The sequence below is a fragment of the Chelonia mydas genome, chromosome 6, assembly GCF_015237465.2.
Source record: "Chelonia mydas isolate rCheMyd1 chromosome 6, rCheMyd1.pri.v2, whole genome shotgun sequence".
Taxonomy (NCBI): Eukaryota; Metazoa; Chordata; order Testudines; family Cheloniidae; genus Chelonia; species Chelonia mydas.
This window is the reverse complement of record NC_051246.2, coordinates 125538718-125566158: the sequence shown is the minus strand read 5'-3', so window position 1 is coordinate 125566158 and position 27441 is coordinate 125538718. Positions and strand designations below refer to the sequence as shown.

The 27441-nt window shown below is 46.0% G+C and overlaps 2 protein-coding genes across 4 annotated transcripts in view; one reads left to right on the top strand and one right to left on the bottom strand.

Annotated features, from left to right (window-relative positions):
• The window catches only part of ERO1A (endoplasmic reticulum oxidoreductase 1 alpha), a 33131-nt gene extending 32618 nt beyond the window's left edge, over window positions 1-513 (bottom strand). The window contains exon 1 of one of the 2 annotated variants that reach the window (XM_037901298.2): window positions 289-513. In XM_037901298.2, coding sequence (XP_037757226.1) covers window positions 289-393 — 105 coding nt within the window. In that variant the 5' untranslated portion in view covers window positions 394-513. The remainder of the gene's footprint in view (window positions 1-288) is intronic. The other variant, XM_037901296.2, reaches the window with a different exon arrangement.
• A 5927-nt stretch (window positions 514-6440) lies between these two features.
• Window positions 6441-23710, top strand: PSMC6 (proteasome 26S subunit, ATPase 6). 2 transcript variants are annotated; one of them, XM_043548749.1, is made up of 15 exons: window positions 6441-6445; window positions 8201-8300; window positions 9043-9122; window positions 9640-9679; window positions 9896-9948; window positions 14351-14418; window positions 14914-15028; window positions 16008-16095; window positions 16614-16675; window positions 16765-16888; window positions 17250-17311; window positions 18439-18559; window positions 18654-18734; window positions 20627-20698; window positions 21812-23710. In XM_043548749.1, the coding sequence occupies exons 2-15, from the start codon at window positions 8216-8218 to the stop codon at window positions 21928-21930; spliced, it is 1170 nt and encodes a 389-aa protein (XP_043404684.1). In that variant the 5' UTR covers window positions 6441-6445; window positions 8201-8215; the 3' UTR covers window positions 21931-23710. The 2 variants fall into 2 exon arrangements, with proteins under 2 accessions (XP_043404684.1, XP_037757223.1); XM_037901295.2 differs by lacking the exon at window positions 6441-6445 and having other exon boundaries at window positions 8152-8300.
• The last annotated feature ends 3731 nt before the right edge of the window (window positions 23711-27441 follow it).

Sequence of the window (27441 nt, the reverse complement as noted above, 5' to 3'; positions counted from 1 at the left end):
CGCAGACAGCAGGGGAGAGGACAGACAGACAGACACACACACACCCACCGCGGGAAGGCGCAGATGGGGGGAGAGGACAGACGGACACCGCGGGGAGGGGCAGCGGGAGGGAGAGGACGGACGGACAGACATCCCGGGGGCAGGAGCAGAGGGGGGGACAGGACGGACGGACAGACCCCGCAGGGAGGCGGGGAGGACGGACGGACACGGCGGGGAAGGGCAGCGGGAGGGAGAGGACAGACGGACGGGCACGGCGGGGCGCACGGCCCGGGCCGGAGGCTCTCTCACCCGGCAGAAGCACCTCTGCTCCGCGGAGCCCGGCAGCGGCGGCCCGGCAGCGGCCGCCCCGAGCAGCCCCAGCAGCAGCAGCCGGCGCAGGTGGCAGCGGCCCATGGCGCGTGTCTGTGCGGGGCCGCCCGGCGCGCGCGGGCCTAGACCCGGCCGGCGGCCCCGCCCCGCGAGGCGCGGCGGGGATTTCCCGGCCGGGCAGCGGCGGACGTGCGGCGCGCCCCGCGCCCGGCCCCGGCCTGACCTGGCGCTGCCCCATTGGAGGAGCTGGGTGCGGGTGGGCAGCGGTGACGCGTCCCCAGGGCTCCGCGCCCAGCACCCGCCACGCCCCGAGTCGTGCCAGCGCTCGCAGCCGTGCCCGGGAACAGCCCGTGGGCCGAGCCAGGCCAGCGCACCCGGCGGTACTCCGATCCGCCAGTGCACCCGGCCCTGGCAACCCCCAGCCGGGCCAGCGCACCCAGTGTGCCATGCACCCGGCCCTGGCAACCCCCAGCCGGGCCAGCGCACCCAGTGTGCCATGCACCCGGCCCTGGCAACCCCCAGCCGGGCCAGCGCACCCAGTGTGCCATGCACCCGGCCCTGGCAACCCCCAGCCGGGCCAGCGCACCCAGTGTGCCATGCACCCGGCCCTGGCAACCCCCAGCCGGGCCAGCGCACCCAGTGTGCCATGCACCCGGCCCTGGCAACCCCCAGCCGGGCCAGCGCACCCAGTGTGCCATGCACCCAGCCATGGCAACACCCAGCCGGGCCAGCGCACCCAGTGTGCCATGCACCCGGCCCTGGCAACCCCCAGCCGGGCCAGGGCACCCAGTGTGCCATGCACCCGGCCCTGGCAACCCCCAGCCGGGCCAGGGCACCCAGTGTGCCATGCACCCGGCCCTGGCAACCCCCAGCCGGGCCAGGGCACCCAGTGTGCCATGCACCCGGCCCTGGCAACCCCCAGCCGGGCCAGGGCACCCAGTGTGCCATGCACCCGGCCCTGGCAACCCCCAGCCGGGCCAGTGCACCCAGTGTGCCATGCACCCGGCCCTGGCAACCCCCAGCCGGGCCAGCGCACCCAGTGTGCCATGCACCCAGCCCTGGCAACCCCCAGCCGGGCCAGGGCACCCAGTGTGCCATGCACCCAGCCCTGGCAACCCCCAGCCGGGCCAGGGCACCCAGTGTGCCATGCACCCAGCCCTGGCAACCCCCAGCTGGGCCAGGGCACCCAGTATGCCATGCACCCGGCCCTGGCAACCCCCAGCCGGGCCAGGGCACCCAGTGTGCCATGCACCCGGCCCTGGCAACACCCAGCCAGGCCAGTGCACCCAGTGTGCCATGCACCCGGCCCTGGCAACCCCCAGCCGGGCCAGGGCACCCAGTGTGCCATGCACCCGGCCCTGGCAACACCCCACCGGGCCAGTGCACCCAGCGTGCCAGGCACCCGGCCCTGGCAACACCCAGCCGGGCCAGTGCACCTAGTGTGCCATGCACCCGGCTCTGGCAACCCCCAGCCGGGCCAGTGCACCCAGTGTGCCATGCACCCAACCCTGGCAACACCCAGCCGGGCCAGTGCACCCAGTGTTCCATGCACCCAACCCTGGCAACACCCAGCCGGGCCAGGGCACCCAGTGTGCCATGCACCCGGCCCTGGCAACACCCGGCCGGGCCAGTGCACCAAAGTGTGCCATGCACCCAGCCATGGCAAGACCCAGCCGGGCGAGTGCACCCAGTGTGCCATGCACCCAGCCGTGGCAACACCCAGCTGGGCCAGTGCACCCAGTGTGCCATGCACCCAGCCGTGGCAACACCCAGCCGGGCCAGTGCACCAAAGTGTGCCATGCACCCCCCAGCCATGGCAAATCCCAGCCGGGCCAGTGCAACAAAGTGTGCTATGCACCCAGCCATGGCAACACACAGACATGCCAATGCACCAGGCTACACTGGCATCTGCCAGTGCATCAGGCCTTAGCACAGTGGTTCGGGCCGGCTCCAGGCCCCAGTGTTCCAAGCCGGCCCTGCTGGTGACCCCTTTCACATTGCAAGCCCCTCTGAATGCGACCCCCCACCCCAAATTAAAAACACTTTTTTATATGACAGGTTTCAGAGTAACAGCCGTGTTAGTCTGTATTCGCAAAAAGAAAAGGAGTACTTGTGGCACCTTAGAGACTAACCAATTTATTTGAGCATAAGCTTTCGTGAGCTACAGCTCATTTGTTGGAGGCAAAGCAGGGTTTGGGGTGGAGGCTGACAGCTTGCAACCCCCTGAGGGGTCCCGACCCGCAGTTTGAGAACCTCTGCCGTAGCAACACCAGTGCCATGCACCAAACCATGGCAACACCCAGCCATGCCAGTGCACCAGGCTACACTGGCATCTGCCATCCACCTGTTGCAACACCGAGCCATGCTGATGCACCAAAGTGTGCCATGCACCAGGCCGTGGCAACACCATAAGCTGTCATGGGAGAAGAGGGAAGCTCCGCTCATGGATCAGTAACTGGTTAAAAGATAGGAAACGAAGGGTAGGAATAAATGGTGGGTTCTCAGAGTGGAGAGAGGTAAATAGTGGTGCCCCCCAGAGGTCTGTACTGGGACCAGTTCTATTCAACATATTCAGAAATGATCTGGAAAAAGGGGTAAACAGTGAGGTGGCAAAATTTGCAGATATACAAAACTACTCAAGATAGTTAAGTCCCAGGCAGGCTGCAAAGAGCTACAAAGGGATCTCACAAAACTGGGGCCTGGGCAACAAAGTAGCAGATGAAATTCAATGTTGACAATTGCGAAGTAATACACATTGGAAAACATAATCCCAACTATAAAATGATGGGGTCTACATTAGCTGTTGCCTCTCAAGAAAGAGTTCTTGGAGTCATTGTGGATAATTCTCAGGAAACATTCACTCAATGTGCAGCGGCAGTCAAAAAAGCGAACAGAATGTTTGGAATCATTAGGAAAGGGATAGATAATAAGATAGAAAATATCATATTGCCTCTATATAAATCCATGGTACACCCACATCTTGAAAGCTGCATGCAGATGTGGTCGCCCCATCTAAAAAAAGATATATTGGAATTAGAAAAGGTACAGAGAAGGGCAGCAAAAATTATTAGGGGTATGGAACAGCTTCCATATGAGGAGAGATTAATAAAACTGGAACTTTTCAGCTTGGAAAAGAGACGACTAAGGGGAGATATGAAAGAGGTCTATAAAATCATGACTAGTGTGGAGAAAGTAAATAAGGAAGTGTTCTTTACTCCTCATAACACAAGATCTAGGGGTAACCAAATGAAATTAATTGGCAAAAAGTTTAAAACATACAAAAGGAAGTGTTTCTCCACACAACACACAGCCAACCTGTGGAACTTTTTGCCAGAGGATGTTGTGAAGGTCAAGACCATAACAGCATTCAAAAAAGAACTAGATAAGTTCATGGAAGATAGGTCCATCAGTGGCTAGGATGGGCAGGCATCCAAAACCAAACCAACACCAAGCCATGCCAATGCACTAAATGGCACTGGAATCTGCCATGCACCAGACAATGTCAATCCACCAAACTGTTGTTAACTACTGTGCTATCCATCAGATAACACAGGAATCTGATGTGCACCAGTGCTCCAAACTGTACCAGCATGTAGCCATACACCAAACCATGTCATGTAGACCACTTCTGTCATCATCTTGTGCCAGTGATTCAACCACACATCCAACTTTGCTACAGAACAGCCACACCACACGCCAGACTACAGTAGTACTATGCACTGAACTTCCATCTGAACACAAATTATGCCAATGTACAGCGGCACCATGCACTGAACTATACAAAGCCCAGTCACACGCAAAACCATGCAAGTGTACAACCGTACCACACAAGAACCATGTGACTGACTTCAGCTGATGGCACTAAGCATCTCTGAGGACTGGGCCCTGTATACATTATGACCATGACTGAAAGACTTCAACCATGCTGTTGAAAATAACCATGCTTCACAAAACATGCTCAAGACAATTTCTACCCAGCAAGGTTATATTATGGCTTAACCTAGGCCCTGATCCTGCAAATACTTACACATATGTGTAAGTTTACTCACATCCTATTGAACTCATGGATAAAGAATTTGCAGGATTGGACCAATGGTTTGTATTGTAAACATGGTGAGGATGGATACAACCCAAGTGTGGGCACCTCACTGTTTGAAACTAGTTTCAAAAATTGTTACATGTCTTCGTGCGGACTGGTCCAATAAGAGTCAAAAATGTTTACTGTTTGTCTATAAACTACTAAGTAAAGCAATACATTCTTTCTTTATAATGACCTAGATTTCTCCCTGTGCGCATCATCAACAGGCAGAACCCTGACCTCAATCATTCTCTGGAGAGCAGCAGGTTCAATGTGATAATGTACAAAATGAGGTCACTCAGGTCACTCAGCAAAGGTCACTCAGCTGTTGCAACTGAAACCTTAGTGGAACTCTGATGCTACCTGAGTGCACTGTAGTTAAAGAATGTCTTTGTTGGTTTAGCAGCAATTGACTCTTCACTATGCAATTACAACATCTGAGTCACTTGATTATTCATTTAATTGTTCGTTATTTTATAAAACTATACTATGTACTTTACCACATCCACCATCTGAGGACTCAAAGCACCTCACAACTTCCCAGTAAAATTGGGAAATAAAAATAGCCTTTGCATTACGAAAAGGGAAGTTAAGGCACTGAAGATTAAGGCCTGCATTTTCAACCCTGGGCACCTAAAGTTAGCCACCTAGCTCGATGTTTAGACACCCGGATAAAAGTGATCTGATCCCTCACAGCTCCCATTGACATCCTCCAGTGCAGTGCTGCACATCTGAAAATCAAACCACTTCTATTTAAGGCCGCTTTCCTGTAACTGACAGCATGTGGATGGACTGCTGTGCCCATACAGAACCCCAGTGACTTCACTGGGTCTCTGTGGTGAGTGCAGCAGTCTGGCCACATGGACAGCAGTGGAAGATCGGGGCCGAGGGCCCAGATCCTCTGAGGTATTCAGGTGCCTGAAGTGCCCATATACCTTTGAGTATCTGGGTCTAAATGCCTAAATATGGAGTTAGATGCCTAAAGTTAGGAACCCGTGTATGATCATTTTTGCCCATGTAACTTGCCAAGGGTTAGACAAACAATCTGTAGCCATAGAACTCAGGTCTTCTGACTCACAGTCCGGTGCTTGATCCACAGGTCTATTTTCTCACCATTTTGCTGCTCACATTTCTTGTATTTGAAGTCTCCTCATTGTCTTCCTGTGTCTCTGGGAATTCCAGCTGGAGGTTTGACCCTGGCATCCCAGGCCCTACTCTGGAAAGTTATATTATTTGCATAAATTGGTTTCTGTGGTCCAGACTGTGCTTGCAAGATCAGTGCACAAATCAGACCCTCCATGCCTGGATTTCACCATCCCACGAGGAAAAGGGGTGGAAATCAGCCTCCTATTTTGCATTGTCCTCCCAGTCCACCTCCAATGGGAAGATGCTCCGTTAGGTTGGCATCAACACAGTGGGATGGCATGACAACTGGATGGCCCTACCACCAAATGCAGTGGAAGTTACTTGTGACTTTAAGACCATGTCCACAGCGCTCCCGCTGCCATTTTAATGGCTTCTGAAGCAGCTGTGGCCAGTGGGAATCATGGCCTTCAGTGCCAGGAAGCAGGGAAAGGACTGTAGCCACTGGCCAGGAGAGGAGCCTCCAACCAGATGGCCCATGTCTGTAGATCCTAGGGGATCCACAGGGTTTGGTGGTGTTGTCACAGTTCAGGGTAGCTGCACCTATATTTAACCCTTACTGGTCTGGCAAAGGCACCCACGCTCAGGCTTCCAGCCCTCAGTCATCACCTCTCTTGGAAGGACACCATGTCTCTCTCCTTCCTGCCTGGGGTATTTCCAGACTGAACAGTTCCCTGCCTTCATTGTGTTATTCCTGGCAAAAGATAATCTGCAGAAGCAGGCTGACTTGCTTGCTCTTCAGAGACTAATAATGTAACTGCCCACAGTTATAAGTTACCACACAACTCTTTCTAAGTCTAACCCTGCCCCTGTTCACTGGCCCAGTATGAGGTTGTCCAAGCTAGGGTAAGTCGGCTTTGGGGCTTTTTACATCACTTTGGGAAACTGGCCCTGCGGCTCCTCTGTGTGCTCTGCGTTGTGTGTCAGTGTGAGTTCACCTCAGACCAGACCCACTCAGATAAACCACCAGGAACAAGGTTTTAGTCTTTAAAGAAACATAGAACAGGATGACAATCCAGCAGCCTCCTCTTTGCTTGCTTGCCTGGTGCTCCCAGCGTCAGTCATCTTCCTACCGGGAGGGCAGAGGGTGCGTCCTGGCAGGAACCAGGACATTCTCCCAGCATGCCACAGTTTGTAGTCCACAACTTGTAGTTCCCACTACTACTGCTGAAACACGCTGCAGCTTGGGTTATATAAGCAAGCCTATTTTATACTTACGGTAAAAGCACTACAGAAAAAACATATTAAAAACATACAAGAACCTACACACAATCTAAGGAGAGATTGTCTCCTCCTCGTCTGTGTTAGTCCTTCCAACCCTTCCGTAAGGATTTGGGGCCCTCTGTGGAACAGAGGTCCCGTCCGTTTGCTGGATCAGAACAAAAAACCCAGAGCCAGTTTAAAACCAGGCTATTTCTCCAAAACTCCTTTCTGTTTCTGATCCCGGGAGAATTCTGTCTGAACTAGTATTTGCCATCCTCTCTGGGGGGTGGCGTCAAAGGGCTGAGAACCAGAGGAATTACATCAGCATATCCACTCCTCCTAGAGAAGCTACATACAAACTCACAATAACACATAAACAATTGCATTTTTAACACAATGGACCTCAAAGGTATTAAACTCAATTCAGCAAGGTTTGTCCAGGATATTGTTATGTCCATCACAGGTGGGAGGGAGGATCCAGCCTGCTATAGGAACTATGGAAGGATAAACGCTGAGAAAGGATCTTTGCAGAGTGTTCCTCCTACAATTAGGCACATGTGTAAACCTTCGCAGGATCGAGGCTTAACTTTATGCCTGCGAGCATCTCATGTGCATAAAGCTTAGCAGTTTGCATAGATGGTGGCGGGATCGGAGCTCCTGGGGTGAGTACTGCTGATGCGTGGCTCTTTTAAAAATAGATATATTTGTACAACTTTTACTTTGAATCATTTTTACAATGTTGCAAGGTAATGCTTTTTTGCACACACACACACACACACACACACACACGACCAGATACCAAGTGTGAAAAATCGGGAAAGAGGGTGGCTGTGGGGGGATAATAGGAGCCTATATAAGAAAAAGCCCCAAATATCAGGACTGTCCCTATAAAATCAGGACATCTGGTCACCCTAACACACACACACGTGACCAGACAACAAGTGTGAAAAATCAGGACAGAGGGTGGGGGGTAATAGGAGCCTATATAAGAAAAAGCCCCAAATATCGGGACTGTCCCTATAAAATCGGGACATCTGGTCACCCTAACACACACACACACACACACGACCAGACAACAAGTGTGAAAAATTGGGACAGAGGGTGGGGGGTAATAGGAGCCTATATAAGAAAAAGCCCCAAATATCGGGACTGTCCCTATAAAATCGGGACATCTGGTCACCCTAACACACACACCCGCCCCCAAGCCCTGCACTCCCCCCGGCAGAAGCCCTGCGCTTTGCCTCCCTTTCCTGACTTGGCGCGGACGGCGCTAGGACCCTGGGGGGGGGGGTGTGTGCGCGGCTGGCGGCGGGCCTCGCGGCGCAGCGCTGGGGGCGCCGTTGCCCTCCGCGGCGGCAGGGGGCGCTGCCCGCCCGGGCGGCGGGCGGGCGGGCGCGGGGCGGGGGGAGGTGGCGGCGCGCGGGCCTGCCCCCGGCGGCCATGGCCCTTCCCGGCATTCCCTATGAGCGGCGCCTGCTCATCATGGCGGACCCGAGAGACAAGGCGCTGCAGGATTACCGCAAGAAGCTGCTGGAGCACAAGGAGATCGATGGGCGCCTCAAGGAGTGTGAGCGCCGCGCGCCGCCGGGCCGCGGGAGGGCGGAGCCGGGAGCCGCCGCCCGGCCACAGCGCTGGGTCGGGGGCCGGGGCCGCCGCACGGGGGCCGAGCGGCCTGGGGACGCGAGGGACGGGGAGCGGCCCGGGCCCCCGTGGGAGGGAAGCGGAGCGGGCCAGGGGAAAGGGCGGGGAGCGGCCCGGGCCCTCTGGAGGGGGGAGCGGTTCCCAAGGGGGAAGCTCTTTACCCGGTGCGGGGGCTCCTGGGTTGCTGCACCTGGGTGTCCGCGAGGCTGGGCTGGGGGCTCTGGCCCTGATCCAGTCGGGGGAGGGTTGATTCCCCCCCACATCCTGGGGGGACATGTCCAGTCCAAGTGTTCTAGCCCCCTCTCCCCCCACTGGTTATTAGGCAGGGAGTGGGTAGGCCCAGCGGAGCTAACACTGTTCACCCAGGGGCAGGGATATATGCCTACTGACAAGCGATTAAAGACCCTTGCTTTTCCCATTAGCATTCTCCTAGGTTTTGTGCCGGGCTTAGCCCAGGATACCTGGTCTGCAAGCCAGAGTTAATGGCTGGGTATCTGTTCTGGGATAGTTACTGCTACTAGCAAGGATAGCTAACTGCCGATTCTCCTGTATTGACTTTACCCAGAAACTGTTAAATGCGGTTATATCTGCTCTGCAAAGTGGCCAGCCCTTGCACTTGGTTTCTAGTGAATTAAAGGCGTAGCAAATCCCTTTCTTTTCTTTTTTAGTAAGGGAACAACTGAAAGAGCTTACCAAGCAGTATGAAAAATCTGAAAATGACCTCAAGGCTTTGCAAAGTGTTGGACAGGTATGCAATATACGTAATGTCACAACTGTGTGTGGCACCGTGGGGTAGATGAGCTGTGCTTAGCAAGTTATTACCACAGATGGATTTAAAATTGATTTAAAATTAAAATGGGATATGATACCATCAGAGCAAATGTGTGCCATGGGGTGGTCTTTACAGGTGGTAAGTACACAGAGTAGGTGTACTTTTAACAGTTCCTGGTGTATGGGGCAATGAGAAAGAAATAGGATAGTAAGCTTCTCCTATGGAGCAGGAAAAGGAGCAGGGATGGAGCTGTGAATTTATGTTAACTATTCTATATACTAATACAATTTCATAGATGTAACTTTCAGAGTAGCAGTTGTGTTAGTCTGTATTGGCAAAAAGAAAAGGAGGACTTGTGGCACCTTAGAGACTAACCAATTTATTTGAGCATAAGCTTTCGTGAGCTACAGCTCACTTCATCTGATGCATAAAAGTGGAGAATGCCACTTTTATGCATAGATGTAGCTAATACTTGTTTCCATTTTTTTCATAGATTGTTGGTGAGGTTCTTAAACAGTTAACAGAAGAGAAATGTAAGTTCCCTAGGTGATTTTTTTTTTACTTTTTTGAAACCTCTGGTTTTTAAAATAAGCCAATTAAATTATGATTTTTCTTAAAAGAATGAAATAGAGCATTACTAATTAGACTTCTCTCTGAAAATACTGTATAATTGCTACTTATTTCGCACTAGCAATTAGGGGGGTTAAAAAGAGTATGATCTTATTTTCTCTGTCATTTTCTCTCTCTAGTCATTGTGAAAGCTACAAATGGACCAAGATATGTGGTTGGCTGTCGTCGTCAGGTAACTCTGCTTTGCTTGGATATTTTTAAATAGCTTGTCTAATATTAAGTATTATAGTCATTTTTCTTGTTTCACTTTTAAAGTTAGCAAGTTCGTACTTCACTTTTTAAGCTGCGCTTGGCTAACAACATATAGATATGGTGCTCTCTGCACCCTGGTGAGAGGTAGTGATATGCGAGGAATGCTGGAATGGATTCTTGGGAATAATAAAACGAAGATGTTACGTGTTTTTTGGGGTTTTTTTAGTTTTTCAGCTTGATCCTTCTTATAAAGTTAAGTATAAGCTATTAAGTCTATTCCAGAACCTCATTCCTTAAATGTTTAGAAACCTTCTAATTTCTATATTAAATCTATTCATGGCCAGTTTATCCCCATTTGTTCTTCTGCCAAAGTTGTCCTTTATCTTAAATAGCTCTTCTCCCTCCCTGGTGTTTACCCACTTGCTGTGTTTAGAAAGAGCAATCCTTGTCCATCTCAGCCTTTGTTTTGCGAAGCTCTACTAGCCAAACTCTTTTAGTCTCCTCCCGTAAGACAGACTCTCCAATCCCCTTATCCTCCTAGTAGGACTTCTCTGTACTTGTTCCAGTTTGAATTCATCTTTCTTGAATGTGGATGAGCAGAATTGTCCACAGTATTCCAGACCTTTCTAAGGTCTTAGAAACTTGGAGTGTTTGGAAAGGTTTCACCTCCATTGTTGACCACAGGGTCTGCACAACCTCCCTTTGGCTTCCTTTGTGACTTTCCCATCTCCATCCTAGTTGAAAACTGAATTCATAGTCTGGTGCATTAGGCCTAACTTCATGAAACTGTTTTTCCCCTTGATATCCTTACAATCCACCCCACTGACTACTTTTTGTGACCATCAAAAAGCAGCTACAACTCTACTACAGGACATGACTAGCTTTCTCTCTAAATGACCTTGCAGAATCTTTGTGCTTTCTGTCCAAGGGTCTGGTGTCTGTCTGCCTAGATTTTATAAGGTGGTTCATTGCTCATGAGATCTCAGTATATTTCACTCAAAATAATCCCTCTACCAGCCTTGCCAGCAGGAATAAACTTCAAGTTACTCTTGGGATTTTTGTATAAAAGTGTGAGGTGCTGATTTCAGAGGGTTATTGCAGGAAATGGTTGTCTTTCTCTAGTGTCATTCTCCACCTTTTTCCTGCTACCTCATCTACTTCTATCAAAATGAAAATGAATGAGGGATGGTGCTGTTGCCATAGCCAATGATACAACATTTTAGGCAGCTGGCATTGGAAAGAAAACAGTAAGGCCTTGTTTATACTGCCACTTTACAGCTCTGCAACTTTCTTGCTCAGGGATGTGAAAACACCCCCCCTCCCCTCCCGAGCGCTGCAAGTTTCAGCGCTGTAAAGTGGCAGTGTGTAGACAGTGCACCAATGCTGGGAGCTACTTCCCTCATGGGGGTTGATTCTTTTACAGCAGTGCTGTTGCTGCGACTACCTAGCCACATGGACTGAAAATGTAATCCATTTTTTATGTTGGGTTTTTTGTTTTAAATCTACTTTCCAAGATGTCTTTTAAGCCATTTTTTATGTAGGGCCTGTTCACTGAAAATGTTCTGCAATTGTAGAATCAGCAGAAGGAGCACAAATTAATCCCTAGTTAGCACAACTGTACATAGAATATCAGGGTTGGAAGGGACCTCAGGAGATCATCAGGGCCAATCCCCAATTTTTGCCCCAGATCCCTAAATGGCCCCCTCAAGGATTGAACTGACAACCCTGGGTTTAGCAGACCAATGCTCAAACTACTGAGCTGTCCCTCCCCCCTACTTGGTGATGTTGGTACATACTTTATTTATGTAGAAAACAGCAAGTGAAGAGAAATACCCTTAAATTTCTAGTTTCAAATGTATCTTCTAAATAGAGAATGACAAAATTGGTAGAGGTGAAAAGTCAGGTTTTCAAGAAGGTATAAACAATATTACACTTTGGACTTTTTTAATCAAGTCTGCCAATAACTTCTGAATATATAAAATATGCTGTCTAATATAATGTTTTTAATATTCTTGGAAGGAGGCAGCCATTATTGAGACTTCTGACATATCATCAGAACATATTCTCCCATATTTAGAAAAATCTAAACCAGAAGGAAGACGCTTTTTCTGTAAAGGAAACAATGTGACTTTAATATTAGTATCTGAGTTGATCTCCACTAGAAAGGAAAGAAACCAAAGCTCATTATAGATATTAACTTTTTTTTTTAAGTACAAACTATTTGATAGACTGATTAAAGTTGCAAGTGTTCTACAATACCGATATATTCTCTGGGTTCTTCAACTTGTCATGTACAAAGTTTAAGCTGAACAGTCTTGTAGACTATGGTTTAATAAAAACATTAACAAATCTGTAAATGGTAAAGTAAATTGAAGTATCCATTTGGATGATGTAAATTCTTTTTACCTAGACAGATTTACAACTTACAGACTTGTTTAAAAAGACTGCCTAGACCTTGACATTCAAATGCTGCTTTACCAATTTTTTTTTTTAATCTCTGCTACATGCTCATGCTGTTTGTCATGTGATGCATATGAGTGCTGGGCTTCTAATGGTGTTTGGGGGAACGAAGAGGTATTGGAGCACTTACTGGAAAACACCTAATTACAGAGAGTAAAGAATAGATCAAAGAGTCTGCCTATCATCCTTGTGGAATTTCTCTAAGGGCCCATCTACCTGGCAAAACTCAGGGTTGTGGTATAAGTGTCACAAGAGTGTTAACAGTGCAATAGACATAGTCCCATAACTCTGTAAATTTTGCTGCGTAGATATGCTTTGGCTTCTCAGTTCTGGAAAACTTCAAAACTACAATCACCTACATTTATTAACATCTGTGTAGGTAGACACAAGTGTTCGTGATTGTTTTTCATATATCTTGACAAACACTGCGGCTAGATTTGTACAAAAATACATCTGGGAATGGCCTGTTTGGATCACTGCAATTTAAAAAAAAAAAAAATCAAAACACTAAAGTAACTGCATAGTTTTTAACTATCATTCCCTATACAGTTCGATACAGCACAGGCCCGCTTCTTGTAAATAGTGCAGCAGGATGAACAATTCATTTTCTAAGGGCCTATGACAATAAATATACCTTATATTTGGGCATGGAGGGGTTATTTGCTAGCTGTTGTCTGGATAATAAAAGTTGTAACTCTTGAATAAAAAAACTTCTTGTAAAATGCCCAGAGGCTAAGCATGATGCCAAACAATCAACATATATTTACCAATCACTGTTCCCAAAATGATGAAATATTAAGGGAAATAATTTCCTTGGGTAAGGTACAGGTGCAGATGAATGCTAATTCACTTGGTGCGAGTGGGTCTGCCTGGTATGGGCAGTGGCAGGGTTCTGATTAAGGCAGGATATAATGCTTTAATTTGTTCTTTTTTGTAAAATTTGTAATTACGTTGCAAGTTGATCTTGTGTGAGAGGTAAAGGACCATCATAGGTCAGGAATGGTCTAGCAACAGGAAGCAGAGTGAAGGACGGGGTGGGCAAATTATGGCCCACAAGCTCCCACTGGAGCATGGCGTTGGGGCCGCACCACGCGGCTCGGCCCCGCACCGGCACTCTGACCGGGGCGCTGGTTCGGGGGCCACTTCGGCGCTCCAGCCAGGGTGCTGGGTCGCAGGCAGCACCACACGGCTCAGTCCCGCTTTGGCCAGGGCACTGGGTCAGGGGCCGCACTACGTAGCTCCCAGAAGCTGCGGCATGGCCCTGCTCCAGCTCCTCTGCGCTCTAATGGGAGCTGCAGAGGCATTGCCTGCGGATGGGGCAGCATGCAGAACTGCCTGTCTGCGCCTCTGTGTAGGAGCCGGAGAAGGGACATGCCCACTGCTTCTGGGAGCCGCTTGAGGTAAGCGCTGCTCAGAGCCTGCATCCCTGAGCCTCTTCCCCCTGCCCCAGCCATGATCCCGCTGCCCCAGCTATGATCCCCCTCCCACCCTCCAAACCCCTCGGTCCCAGCCCAGAGCACCCTCCTACACCCCAAACTCCTCATTCCCAGCCCCGCCCCAGAGCCCTCACCCCCTCCCATAGACCAACCCCAATTTTGTGAGCATTCATGGCCTGCCATACAATTTTATATTCTCTGATGTGGCCCTTGGGCCAAAAAGTTTGCCCACCCCTGTTGTAGGAAGACGTGGTCAGCAAAACTGCCTGCCCGAATTGCAGCGGTAGTGGAAACCACTAGATTCCCCTTGATCAGCTCTCTTCACTTGTGTCTGAGAAAGAAGGGGAAGGTAACCATCTGAATCCTTGTTCAGACTAAACACTTTTTCTGTCATACCAAACAAGAACAATTACTGTAGAAATATAGAATTCCATCACTTTGCTGTTTTGAGTCAATTTCTAATAGAAAAATCTCTTGTGAAACTAGCTTGACAAAAGTAAGCTGAAGCCTGGGACAAGAGTTGCTCTGGACATGACCACACTAACTATTATGAGGTAAGCTTTTGCCACCAAAAAAATTTTTTTCCCTTTATGTGAAGGATAGAGTTGGTCTAAATATGTTGCAGATATTAGGTATGAATAATAAATCTTGTAGTGCTTTACAAATTCTTCTAAATACATATATACATTATATGGGCAAATACTTTCAGGGTGGTCTTACAGCTTTATTAGAGCGGATCAAAATGTTTTTTGTTTGAAATTACTTTTTAATCAAAACAAACTTCTGTGGGAAAGGTCTGTTTTTTGTCAGTTGGGGGCATGTTGGGGAATCCCTACCTCACCCAAATATGTTTCATCTTTGAAAAGTTTTACTGCAAAGATGAAAAAATGTTTATTACAAAATTTTGAGGGAAATTTTTTTTGTCAATTTTTCACAGGGGAAACAAGCGTTTGCCAGCCAGCACTAAGATTTATTATATGACTGATGAGTATACAGTGTGTGCAGAATGAAAAGATAACATCTGTTTTATTAATACTCAAATGCTACAGGTACTTGCCAAGGGAAGTGGATCCATTAGTTTACAATATGTCTCATGAAGATCCTGGGAATGTTTCTTATTCTGAGATTGGAGGGTTATCGGAACAAATCAGGGAGCTAAGAGAGGTACTGAATGTTTAATTACCTCTATTCAGTATGTATTTCTGTATCTACTCTGAGGACAAATTGTACTTCATGTTGTGCGGGTGGATTGAAAGGTCTAAAAAGTCTAACACATGCTATTTAAAGATGTTCAGGAAAGGGTTTTATACTGATAGGGGAGGGTTTTCCTTTCTGTGTCATAAGCACGTAGATAACCATGTTATATCATGTTTTTTAATCTTAAACAATCATGAGACCGGGTATTAAAGAATAGCATTATTTGCACCTTATTAACTTCATGTAGGAAGGAGAGCTTTTAGGGACACTATTTAAAAATACTTTTTGATCTCCATAAATGTACATAGTGCGCAACATAGGCTCTGAAAGAACAGGGGCCTATACCAGATTGCAGGTAATCTGGCTCGGAGGAATATAATGTGCATGTCAACAATTCGGGTACAAGAGGGTGTGGAGATGCAAATGAGATTAACATTGGGAGGCTATACTAAAAATAGATGGGTTTGAAGGATGCTTCCAAGTTGAGGGGGTGTCATGAAGTAAAAGTGCAAAGCACAGTGGAAGAGAACAACAAAGGGCCAAATTCTAGTCTTTGCACTGGAGTAACTATTGAAATGGGTTACTCTGGATAGTCATTCACGTATGACTGGGGGCGGAACGTTGTCCAAAGGAGCAAGTTACAAGAAGGTTTAGACGAGATGTTGGAGAGATTGGAATAAGAGCAGAGTTGTGCAGATCCTCAGATTTAATCCATAAAACAGGTGAAGAAAATTTCCCTGACAGCATTTCTATAGCTAACTCTTTCTGATCCTGTATAAAGAGATTGTGCTTGCTGGGATTAGTAGTGAAAAGAATGAAGAAGTTATGGGGAAATCCATACCTATATATTGTACCATAAATGTATATACCATAGCATCTAAGCATAGAGTAATATAGTCAAGGATCTCTTTAAAACAAAACACTACTTACCTGCCTCTTTTCTCAGGTAATAGAGTTACCACTTACAAATCCAGAATTATTTCAGCGTGTGGGAATTATACCTCCAAAAGGCTGCTTGCTGTATGGCCCACCAGGTGAGTACACGTCTGTAGATGCCTTTCATTTCCAGTTTTGAGTTCTGTCCATAATTAAGGCAGAATGAGACTTCGTGTCCACAAACCTATCATCTAGGCATCTGAATTTCAGTTCTCCTTACAACAGTGGTCTCAAAACTTTTTACCTTGCATCCCCCCCTTACCACGTCCGTGCCCCCCCTGGGGCCGGGGGCGGGGGTGCAACTCTGAGAGTGGGGGATGCGGACAGGGACAAGGCGGCCACAGCTGGGGGTGGGGCCAGCAGCTGGGGAACAGGGACAGAGCTGGGTGGCGCTCCCTCCCTGGGGGGCTGGCCTGGGCTCCAGCTGCGCACCCCCAAACGTTTCTCTGTCCCACAGTTTGGGGGCCTCTGCCTTACAATATAATTAGTGCTGAGCTGCCCCCTTGGAAACCTGTTGCTGTATTCTGTTATACTTCTGTACCCTTGAAATATATTTCAGTCTGTAACTTTAGCGATTGGTCTACAAGTTGAACAACTTCAGTCTCTGTGTGTCCAGGTACTGGGAAAACACTACTAGCCAGAGCTGTTGCAAGCCAACTGGACTGCAATTTCTTAAAGGTAAAATAACAGCATTCTTTTCAAATAGTGACAGTCCCTCTGGTTGTATTTCAGTCTGTTTGCTCATGTTACCCGTTCATTTTCAACAGGTCGTGTCTAGTTCTATTGTAGACAAGTACATTGGTGAAAGCGCTCGGTTGATCAGAGAAATGTTCAACTATGCCAGAGATCATCAGCCATGTATCATTTTCATGGATGAAATAGATGCTATTGGTAAGGCTAATGGACTGTACGATGGCTAAAGTCTCTTGTGATTATTTAAGCCAGCTCTGAAGTAATAGTCTCTCTTTTCTTAAAAAGAATTAATACAAAGTTGATTGTCAGGGAACCTTTTTGTGCGGAATGAACAGGGTAGAGGATACCTCTCCTTTCAGCTTGCTTCTGGAGCCCATTACAGCGAACTTAAAATCAGATGTTGCATTTGGCCTGGATCAAGATAGACTCCTAAACATGCATTTAACTTTACCTAATACGTAATTTGATTTTTAGTACTTTAACATTTATTTAGCTCAGAAACCATTTTGATTCTTAAAAAAAACGTACAGGTAACTTTCAAATTTAATATATATTATAGGTGGCCGTCGTTTCTCTGAGGGAACTTCAGCTGATAGAGAAATTCAGAGAACCCTAATGGAGGTAAATGGCTAATACGTAATCTTTTATAGTAAAGCGAAAAATAGATGTGCAAATCCATATATTCAGATTGTTAGAACTGTTGCTGCACTAGTGTTGTGTTAAAAGTGAACTGAGATACTTCACTTAAAAAAAAGCAGTTAAAACTGTTTGAGATCCAAAATGCATAGGCCACGTATTTGTATGTAATTAACTTCAAAAGTGATTTGAGAGCCTTTATCTGCCAAGACTTGAGCTCAGGCTTCTGCGCTTCGTCCACAAGAACTGACTACACCAACACTTAACGCACCTTGTTTAGATGTTGGAGGGCATCAACTCTTTCAAGGGAAAAACCTCCCTGCAGAACCTCTCTGCAGGTTAGAGGCTTTCTGTTCAAAAGATATCTAACATCTAAAGTTAAAAACACATTCTCATCAATTTGGGATATTAAATACAATGGTGAACTAAGGTAATTGGAAACGGAACAGTCAGTCATGTTAAAGAGAATTTTTTAAAAAAACCCTCAATCAGCAACACAATTCTCTGTAAGAATTCTAGGTCTGATCGGTGTGTGTGATCCCACTGGTCTGGTTTATCAGTTTTCCCAGCCTAAAAAGAATGCATATTAAGCAAATATATCTACCTCACTTGTAGTATAAAATAATCACAAAGGATAGAGGTTTGAGTTTTCCATAGCAGAACTGGATATATCTAATGAAATGTCTTCAGGGGTGATTGAATATTCTAGGGGCTGTTCTGCAAACACAGTTTGTGTGAATCATCCTTAGTGCAATATATTGAAAGTATAACTGCCAATCGCTGGTTTTTAGTATTTGGAGGGAAAAAGAGAGAATGCAAGGTGACTAGAATGTTGCAATCTTCCATCTTTGAGCTGTTTTGTTCTGACTTTTTGTCTTTTTTTTTTTTTTTTAAACTTTATGGAATATATGGGGAGCTGTGGTATTCTTGGATCATTACAGTTAAGAATCGGGTAGCATTGCTTTAGGACTATTGTTTCCACCAATCCTTTTTCTGTAATGATCACTAGTGAAAATGAATTGTGTGGAAGATGGTGTGAGCTATTAGATTTATGAACACGTTAAGTTAAAAAAAAATTCCTTGTTTTAAAAAAAAATATCCATTTCCTCTAGTTATTGAATCAAATGGATGGATTTGACACTCTGCACAGAGTTAAAATGATCATGGCTACAAATAGACCAGACACTTTAGATCCTGCATTGCTGCGTCCTGGAAGACTGGATAGAAAAATCCGTGAGTTGACATCTTCATTCTTAAGTGTGTGTATAATTCTGTACATTACCCTTGTTCACCCATTTTAATTAAAAAACCAACCCTCTCTTTTTAGATATTGATTTACCAAATGAACAAGCCAGATTAGATATATTGAAGATTCATGCAGGTCCTATCACTAAACATGGTGAAATAGGTAAGTACGTGAGCTGCTTAAATATTTCTCCCAAGTGTAAAAGTGAGGGGAAGGTGAATTGGTTACTGGTTACCATTAACACCCACCTTCCCAAAAATGTTCCTCAGTATTTTTTAAATAGATCCATATTGAACCATTGCTGAACCTCACTTTGTAAAAATCTGAGGGTTAGGGATATAGTAACCCTCCTAAATTTGGCTACAAATCAGAGAAACTGTCTGATTTACATCAGGTTGGACTCTTTCCATTGTATAATGGAACACCTTGCTGTAAGCAAACATTCCCATTTGTCAAAAAAAATTAAATCTTAGAACCATATATGGATCTGAGAACAAACAAGGGTACTTCTGTCCAAAAGGAAAACTTTGAAAGTTATGAGCAACTGAAAAGTTGGTTTTACATGGAAATCTTCTTTTTAATTGCAGTAATATTGCTGTTAGGTTGTGCTGTAACTGTGGTTTGGAAAAGAATGCACTTGCCATTAAGGAGTAGGGCAAATTTCATCTGGGACATGGGGGGGAGAGGCAGCTGTACAATGAAACTGACAAGATTCTGGTCAGTTACATTACTGCAGGGGGACCAGAATCTTGTTGGCTTCCCCCTGAGATTGCCTTGAGGAAATCTGTGAGAAGCAGCTGAGACACTGGAGTTATCAGGAACTTGGGGGTGGGGTAGAGAAGAGGAAATGAAAACAGGAAAAGAGAGACTGAGAATAGCACACCTCTTCACTGCTGATGGAGGGCGTTTTCCCTGCCTGTTGTTTCCAAGAGATGTGAGATGGGAAGAGGAAGAGTCTCCCCCCTCACAGGAAGAAGAGAGAGAAGCTCAGTTTGACACCTACTACCTAAAACTGATACAAAAGAGAACTGTGAAGTTGAATCCAGATAGCACCCTGAAAGGAACCCCAGCATACCCTTTTCAAGAAACCAGATAGGAGCCTGAGCAGTACTAAGCTCTTCAGCAGTTCTGTCTAGTTCTTGAACTCACTGTGAGGGACGCCTGTTTTTTGTTTCATTGTCTGGTCAGTAGGTGTCAGACTTCTCAAGCCTTGGCTGTAAGTAAGCCTTGGCTTGAAGATAAGTAATCTGCAAACTGTTTCCATTTTTGTGATCTTACAGATGTCTGTAGATTTGTTACACTAGAATGCCACTTAATTACAGTAATGATAGCTACGGCTCAGGTGGCCATATTAGTTCTAAGTTTTCAGATTCTTAACATAAAATAAAAATAACCTTTCAGCTAGTGTGTCTTGTGGTGGCCATAATGAAAAGGGAAACTATTTTGAAAAGTTTTTGGTAAAAATCAGATTTGTGTTTTAAGATATTTGAATTTAAAAGTTATGGAAAAAATGGATTTGCTAATTCAGACAAACAGTATTTTGTACCCCCAACTCAAAATTAAATATGCGGTCAAAAATTTGCTGGAAATCTGAAATGCACAGAACTTGTGAACTTATACTCTAGAAACTGTAACCCAGCTACACACTTTGTGGATGTGTAATAATAGTGCTTTTAACACTTTTTTTTTAAAGCCCATTGTGCTAGGGGGCCAAGTTATGGTTATTGTGGGAATAATAAATGTTGAAATTGTTTTTATTCAGATGCATCTAAATCTCAACTATAACATTGATTTAACATCTTTTTTTATTTAATTCTGGTGTATGTATTTTCAAATTAGTAATTTTTAAATATAATCTGGGTTTATTTTATCTAGATTTATATGTTAATGGGGGAATAACAGCTGGTAAATACAATCATCAAGGTAGCTAACGTTTTCACTTGCACTGAGAATGAAAGTAGAATAGTCAGGGTTTTTTTATAGCTGATGCTGCACTGCAATGGTACAAACTACTTTGTACTTCTAGTTAATTGGCATTCTTGTTTTGTTACTAGATTATGAAGCAATTGTGAAGCTTTCAGATGGCTTTAATGGAGCGGATTTGAGAAATGTCTGTACTGAAGCAGGTAAGAGGCTCCTCACTCACTTGTATTCGTTTGCTCAGTTCTTAATTTTGATGTGCTGAATCTTGCTATAAACATTAAATACTCACTACTGGTTTCTCTGATCTGTTCTTAGTATAATAGATGAACATGAGGTTCATAAACATTTCATTGTTTTAAATACCCTAGAATGAGGTACCCATTCTTGAGGGTCAGCTAGCATTTACGTTTTTTACATCAGTGGCTGGAAACTTAGGTTAACCTAATAGTGAGTTTCACTGGTAAGTTTCAAAGCGCTATAAAAATGAATCTCTTGAAACACTGGCATTGTGGTCAAATGCACACTGGAAAGGATCTGTATATATGCCCGTACACCATAAGTGTGGGGAGAAATAGTAAAATGAAGTTCCCTGAAACTGGGTGAAACATGTCTACCCAACTTGGATACAAATTTGCTTTTTTAAAATATTTCTTTATGGCTTATACCATTATATAAGTAGTACAGAAAATGAGTCTTTGGGATTTCTCTCTTTTATATATTCCTGCATTACTCTACTTGAGAAAATATTGTCCACTCAGGGCTTGTCTACACTGGGAAGATAACTTGTATAGCTGTAATGGAATAATTATATCTCTATAGGTAATAAGCTGATACAACAGCCCTGTGTGGATGCTCCTTGCCTGAATAAAAGTGACTTTATTCCAGAATAATTACTCTGCTTCCAAACATGTCTGTGGAGCATGAAAAGAATAGAAAACTGATTAAAGTTACTCACTGAATCTCCCTATGGAGTATAAACAACAAGGAGTCCTTGTGGCACCTTAGAGACTAATAAATTTATTTGGGAATAAGCTTTCGTGGGCTAAAACCCAATGAAGTGGGTTTTAGCCCATGAAAGCTTATGCCCTTGTGGCTAAGGTGCCACAAGGACGACTCGTTGTTTTTGCTGATATAGACTAACACCGCTACCACTCTAAAAGCTGTCACCATATGGAGTATGTAACTTTTAACTTTGATCCTTTCAATGTTTTAATTACAAAATGATAGACTTAATGGAATGTCTCAGATCTATATTATAGCTGCTAGTATCACTAATTCTGTAAATATCTAGCAGTTTCTCAAATTGTTCTTCACAGGTATGTTTGCAATTCGTGCTGATCATGACTTCGTAGTTCAGGAAGACTTCATGAAAGCTGTTAGAAAAGTAGCTGATTCTAAGAAGCTGGAGTCTAAGCTGGACTACAAACCTGTTTAAATTAACCACATAGTTAATGATCGACTGCACAGGAGATATTGGATTAATGTATAGAAGAACAGAAATAATGTACCTCTTGGCTATGATCTTATTACAAGTGTATGTATAACACCATAAGCAAGTAATTGATGCTAGTTACAAGTCGGCTACAGAAGTGTGTTCTGTACAGTTCTGAAAATGTGGCATTCATTACAGCCCAAGTTAAGGAGTGAGGTGTGTTCTCATAACAATTACTGTGTGAATTTATAAACATACCCAAATGGTTGAATTTAGCAAATTTTAAGACAGTCAGTGCATTTCCTGGCATTTTATATCATTTTCCTTTAAACAGTTGAATAAAACCTGTTTAAGTCTTTCATATGTACCTCCTCTCTACCTCTTTAGATAAGAGCACTCATTATAGTTCTTTAGGTACTTAAAGTGCTACTAATCTCTGATATTAATGATCATGTTCGATTTAGGCATGTATTTTGATAAACAATCTATACAAAATTCTCTACTGGTAAAACTGGTGTCAGATACAATGTACCTAAAACACACATTAGAAAATGTAATCTAATGAGCTCTTAATAGTGTGTAACAATTTCATGTTGCCTGTCCATGTGGAAGAGGATAGGGTACTATTTTTGTTTCAAGATTCCACTGTTGAAACCTGGGGAAGGGATTCAATTGGAACTATAACTTAAATGATCATTGCTCAAAATGCATTAACTAAACAATATTTGTGTTAGCCTGATTTCGGTTAGCACAATTCTTTTCAAAAAGGGTCATATATACTTCTCTGAAAGTGCCACATTCCTAAATGTTTGTAGGTAACCTACACAGCCAAATGGCATTTTGATTTTATAAAAACCACTTAACTTAGTGTTTAAAGAATAACCGTATCAGGGCCTCACTCTAGAACGACTGAAACTGTCAAGCAGGTGAGGCTTAATTTATTTTGGTTTGTAAAAACAGCTCTCCTCCCACTAGGTGATCTTAGTCACTCTTTTAAATACATCTCACTCCCCACTCCACCTTCCTAGCTGTCATATAGCAACTGAGACTATCCTCCATAAACTAGTAAAAGTGTAGCATCTAAACTACACCGTTTTGGGAGGGGCAGGGAGATGTATGGAATACATAGAGGGCTAAGTATTGTTCTGCGTGGATTGTACAGGTGTAATGGGCCAGAATTTGGCCTACTGCCTAATACCTCCACATATACTGGGAACTGATTATTGCAGCTGCTAATTTGAGTAATCATTCAAGCATGATAAAATGGCTTTAGCTCAGAAGCCAAGGAGTGCTTTGTTCACGCAGTCCAGCACGTTGCATCAATGTGGATTTTTTCATTCCACTTTTGATGTGTGTAGGGAAATGTTTTCCATAGTGCTTGTATTTTACTTCAACTTTTAGGTAAATTTTACAAACATCCCAACAGTGATGCTTCTGTATGTATTAAGACTCCATTTTTTGGCCACTTCTGACTACCCCAACTGGATTATTCTGTGCCTACCCAACTCAGAAACAACTGTTAGATTAGTTCTACAAATTTTCTAAAGCCATGCCATTTCAGTTTGCCTTATGTGCTAGTACAGAATGAACTGTAGTACTATCCTTATTAAAACCACGAAAGAGCTTTTAATAAACTAGTTTAGAATACAGAACTGAAACGACTACAATGCACAGGCAACAGTATTTTGATAAGTGGATAAAACAAGCTAATGATGATCATTACATATGAAAGAGCATGCATGTTTATCTCAATGTAATAGTAAAACGGGCTTGTACAACATTACCTTGTCTATAGTGTCAGTGGTATAAAATCAGTGTCAGTTTATTTCCATCATGAAACCACTCCAAATAGGGCTAGATGTCCATATGCATGGTTAAAAGCTGCTGTTACAGAAAGTCTAAATGTATTCAGAAACAATTAGACAAAAGTTTAATAAAAATTGAATAGATCTACAGCCATCTTATAATATATACAAATTTGATAGATGAGTTTGGAAAGGATCAATACAATAGGTAGAGAAACCGATTCCTATATCATACAATCTAACTAAAACCATCTTATAAAGCTCAAGCTAAAACATAGCATGTTAGAAAGATCCATATATTTGTGGTGCATACAACTGAATGTCTAACTGCTGTTTTGCTAATATCTAAGTTGTTTTGGTCACTTCACTGAGAGCAAACCGCTCTTCAGCAGTGAGGTCAGTAGACATATTTGGTTCCTGGCTGTGAAGGAGAGCAAATAGGCAAGATTTGTTCAAGTGAGGTGGCAAGAGCAGAATACAGTAAAACCCCATTTATGTGATCCTCCATATTCTGGCTCTCCGCACTAACCAAACAACCAGGACTCCAGAGCCAGAGTGGGTGATCTCTCCTGTGGCTGCTAGAGGGCGCTGCAGCATCACACGTTCCCATTCTCCAGTTTATCTGGATTTTTGATTCTGATCTGGCCCCGGTCCCAATTAGATTGGATAAATGGGTTCTGCTGTAGTTATTTCCTTTTGAGGGGTAGTGCCAAAGGGTATGTCTTTGCTGCAACTAAACACTCGCAGCTGGCCTGTGTCAGCTGACTTTGGCTTGTGGGGTCAGACTGCAGGGCTGTAAAACTGCTATGTAGATGCTGGGGCTGGAGCCCAGGCTCTGGGACCCTCCCCACTCATTCCTAAATGCCTACATGGCAGTTTTACAGCCCTGCAGTCTGAGCCCCACCAGCCTGAGTCAAGTTAGTTGCAATGTAGACATACCCCAAGAAGTCTAGTCATGGACCAGGACGCTTCTGGGCTAGGTGCTGTATGTGCAGTGAACAAAGAAACAATTCCTGCCCCAAAGAGCTTGCAATCTAAGTAAAAGATGAGAAAATAGGTGGACACAGACAGCTGGGATGGACAAGAAAACATTGAGCCCATGTTGGTCAGCATGATAGGCAGGGATCACAGCTCACCATTTGCCTATTTATTTATTTGTAGGCATACTAGTAGAAGTTTGAAGGAGGACAATGAAATAGCTTTGTGGATATTTATAGGGAGCTCCTCTCTCAGATGAGGCAGCATTGGGGAAAGCACAAAGGGGAAAGTTTAACTAATGGGTTATTCAGGCTGGTATCATTGGCTGATCAGAGCAGAGTTGATATCTTTATAGCATATGAAATGACAGGTAGGTAGTGATAGGCTGTGAAAGTGAAGACAATTAGGTGTATGAATGATACACTGGAGAAAGGAGAGCCAGTGGTAGTATCCAGAGAGGGGTAATGGTAAAAAGCAATCAGCTAGGTCTTTTCAGCAACATTTTGAACAGATTTGTGAGGCAAGATTGCATTTATCAAGGTCAGAGGACAGTAATTGAGATATTGGGAGCCTGGATGTGAGTTTTAGCTGTGTGGATGGATTAGGTAAGGCTGTGTCTTAGACACACTATGCGGAAGGAATTGGTGAGATTTAGAGACAGCCTGGATGTGAGGACCTAGAGAGAGGACCGAGTCAAAGATGACATCCAGTTTACAGGCCTGAGGGATAGGATGATGGTATTCTCCACGGTGATTGAGGTAGGCTGGCAGTGGAATGTTAGGAATTCTGTTTTTGGCATGTTGAGTTGAAGATGATGGCTAGAGATCAGAGAGGTCAGATTTTAGTGTGGGCAGAAGGAGACAGGTTGGAGTAGAGGTGTGGATAATCTGTGAGTTGTCTCCCCAGATATGATAGTTGAAGTGAGATTATCCAGAGACACAGTGTAGAGGAAGAAGAGACAGGAGTCCTGGGGAACCATCAGAAAGTTGGAGGGGGATAAGGAAGATCTGTTGAAGGAGTGATCAGAATGAGAGCAGTCACTGAAGCCAAGGTAGGATGAGATATCTAGAAGAGCATAGTCAAGTGCAGTAGTTCTCAACCTATTTATCATTGTGGATCGCATACCCAGTCCTTAATGTGTTACCTAGGCCGCAGATTGAGAACCATAGTGCCCAACCCCTGCAGACCCTTATGCCTAGCACCCCCTGGCCAGAGACAGCTCCACAGAGTGGGGCCAAGTGCCAGGGCAGCCCTGACCCTGGACCCTGCTGTGTGGGACCATGAGGCAGCCCAGACCCCAGCATGGGGCAGCCCTGACCCCAGATCCTGTTGTGCGGGGCTGGCCATCAGCCTAGACCCGGCCGTGTGGCAGCCTTAACCCTCCATCCAGCTGTGCAACAGCCCTGACCCATACCCTGCTGTGTGGGGCCAGGTGGCAGCCCTGACTCCGGACCCTGACCCCCACTGTGGCACAGGTTGAGAACCACTGGTCAAGAGCATTGAAGGCAGCTGGCAGGTCAAGGAGGATAAGGATGATGGCAGATACTGCCTTGAATCGCCCCCACCTGCCTGTATCCATCTTTTGTCTTATACTTAGTCCCTGCTCCAAAAAGTTTACAATCTAACTTTTTGTTCCACTTCTACAGCGCCTGGCCCCATGGTGTTATGGCCCATGACTAGGGCGCCTAGGTGCTACTGCAACATAAATAATGATAGAGGGCTGGCTCTGAGCTTTAGGCGGGGAAAGAAGTCATTAAAGTTTCAATGGACTGCCAGGGGTGGAAGCCGGCTTGGAGTGGAGAAAGTCCAGCCAGCCAGCCATCTAGACAGCTTGTTCAATGAGGTTAGAGATGAAAGGCCGAGGGACAGGACTTAGAGAGGCAAGTGGGCTCTTTCAGCTGGGAGAACCTAACGCACATTTGTATTGGGAGAGCGTGGGATGAGGGAGGGGACGAGAGGGGGCAGGAGGGAGATCAAGAGAGAAAGTCACCGCAGCAAGTGGCAGGTTAGAGCAGCTGAGCCGCTCCTGCGGCCTGGAGAAGCAGAGAGCTGCAGGACAGGAGGGGAGGTGAAAGCTGGCCCGAGAGGGGAGTGTAGGTTACCTGGGGGCCGGTGTCGGGGCGGAAGGAGGATCAGCGGCATCTGTGCAGCACCCCTAGCTCTCAGCAAGCAAGGCTGGACCGGAGCTGGTCCTCGCAGGGGCTGCAGGGTGGAGCGACAGAGCCCGGTGCCGGTGCACCAGGAGGCTGCAGCGCCCAGGGGCGGGAGGAGAGGCCAAGCCAAGCCTGGTCCTCCTGGGCCTGGCGTAAGCGCTTCTCCCCCATCCCCGGGCGCTGGGCACAACCAGGGAGCGCCCAGCCCAGCCTCTTCCCGGGGCCTGCCGGTGCCCGCCTGAGCCCCGCGCACCTGCGAAGCGCAAGGGGCTGGACCGACCCAGCAGAGAGCGCGGCGCGGAACGGGGGCTCGCTGGACCCGCCCCCGGGCTCCGGCCAAGGCCCCGCCCCCAACCTCTTCTTACCGAGAGAGGCCCCGCCCTCGAGTTCTGACCAAGGGCGGCCCCGCCCCCGGGCTCCGACCAAGTCCCCGCCCCCGACCTCTTCTTGCCGAGAGAGGCCCCGCCCCCGAGTTCTGACTCAGTGAGGCCCCGCCCCCTAGCTTTTACCGAGCGAGACCCCGCCCCCTTGTTCTGAGGCGGCTGGGCCCCGCCCCCAGGCTCTGACGAGCCCGGACC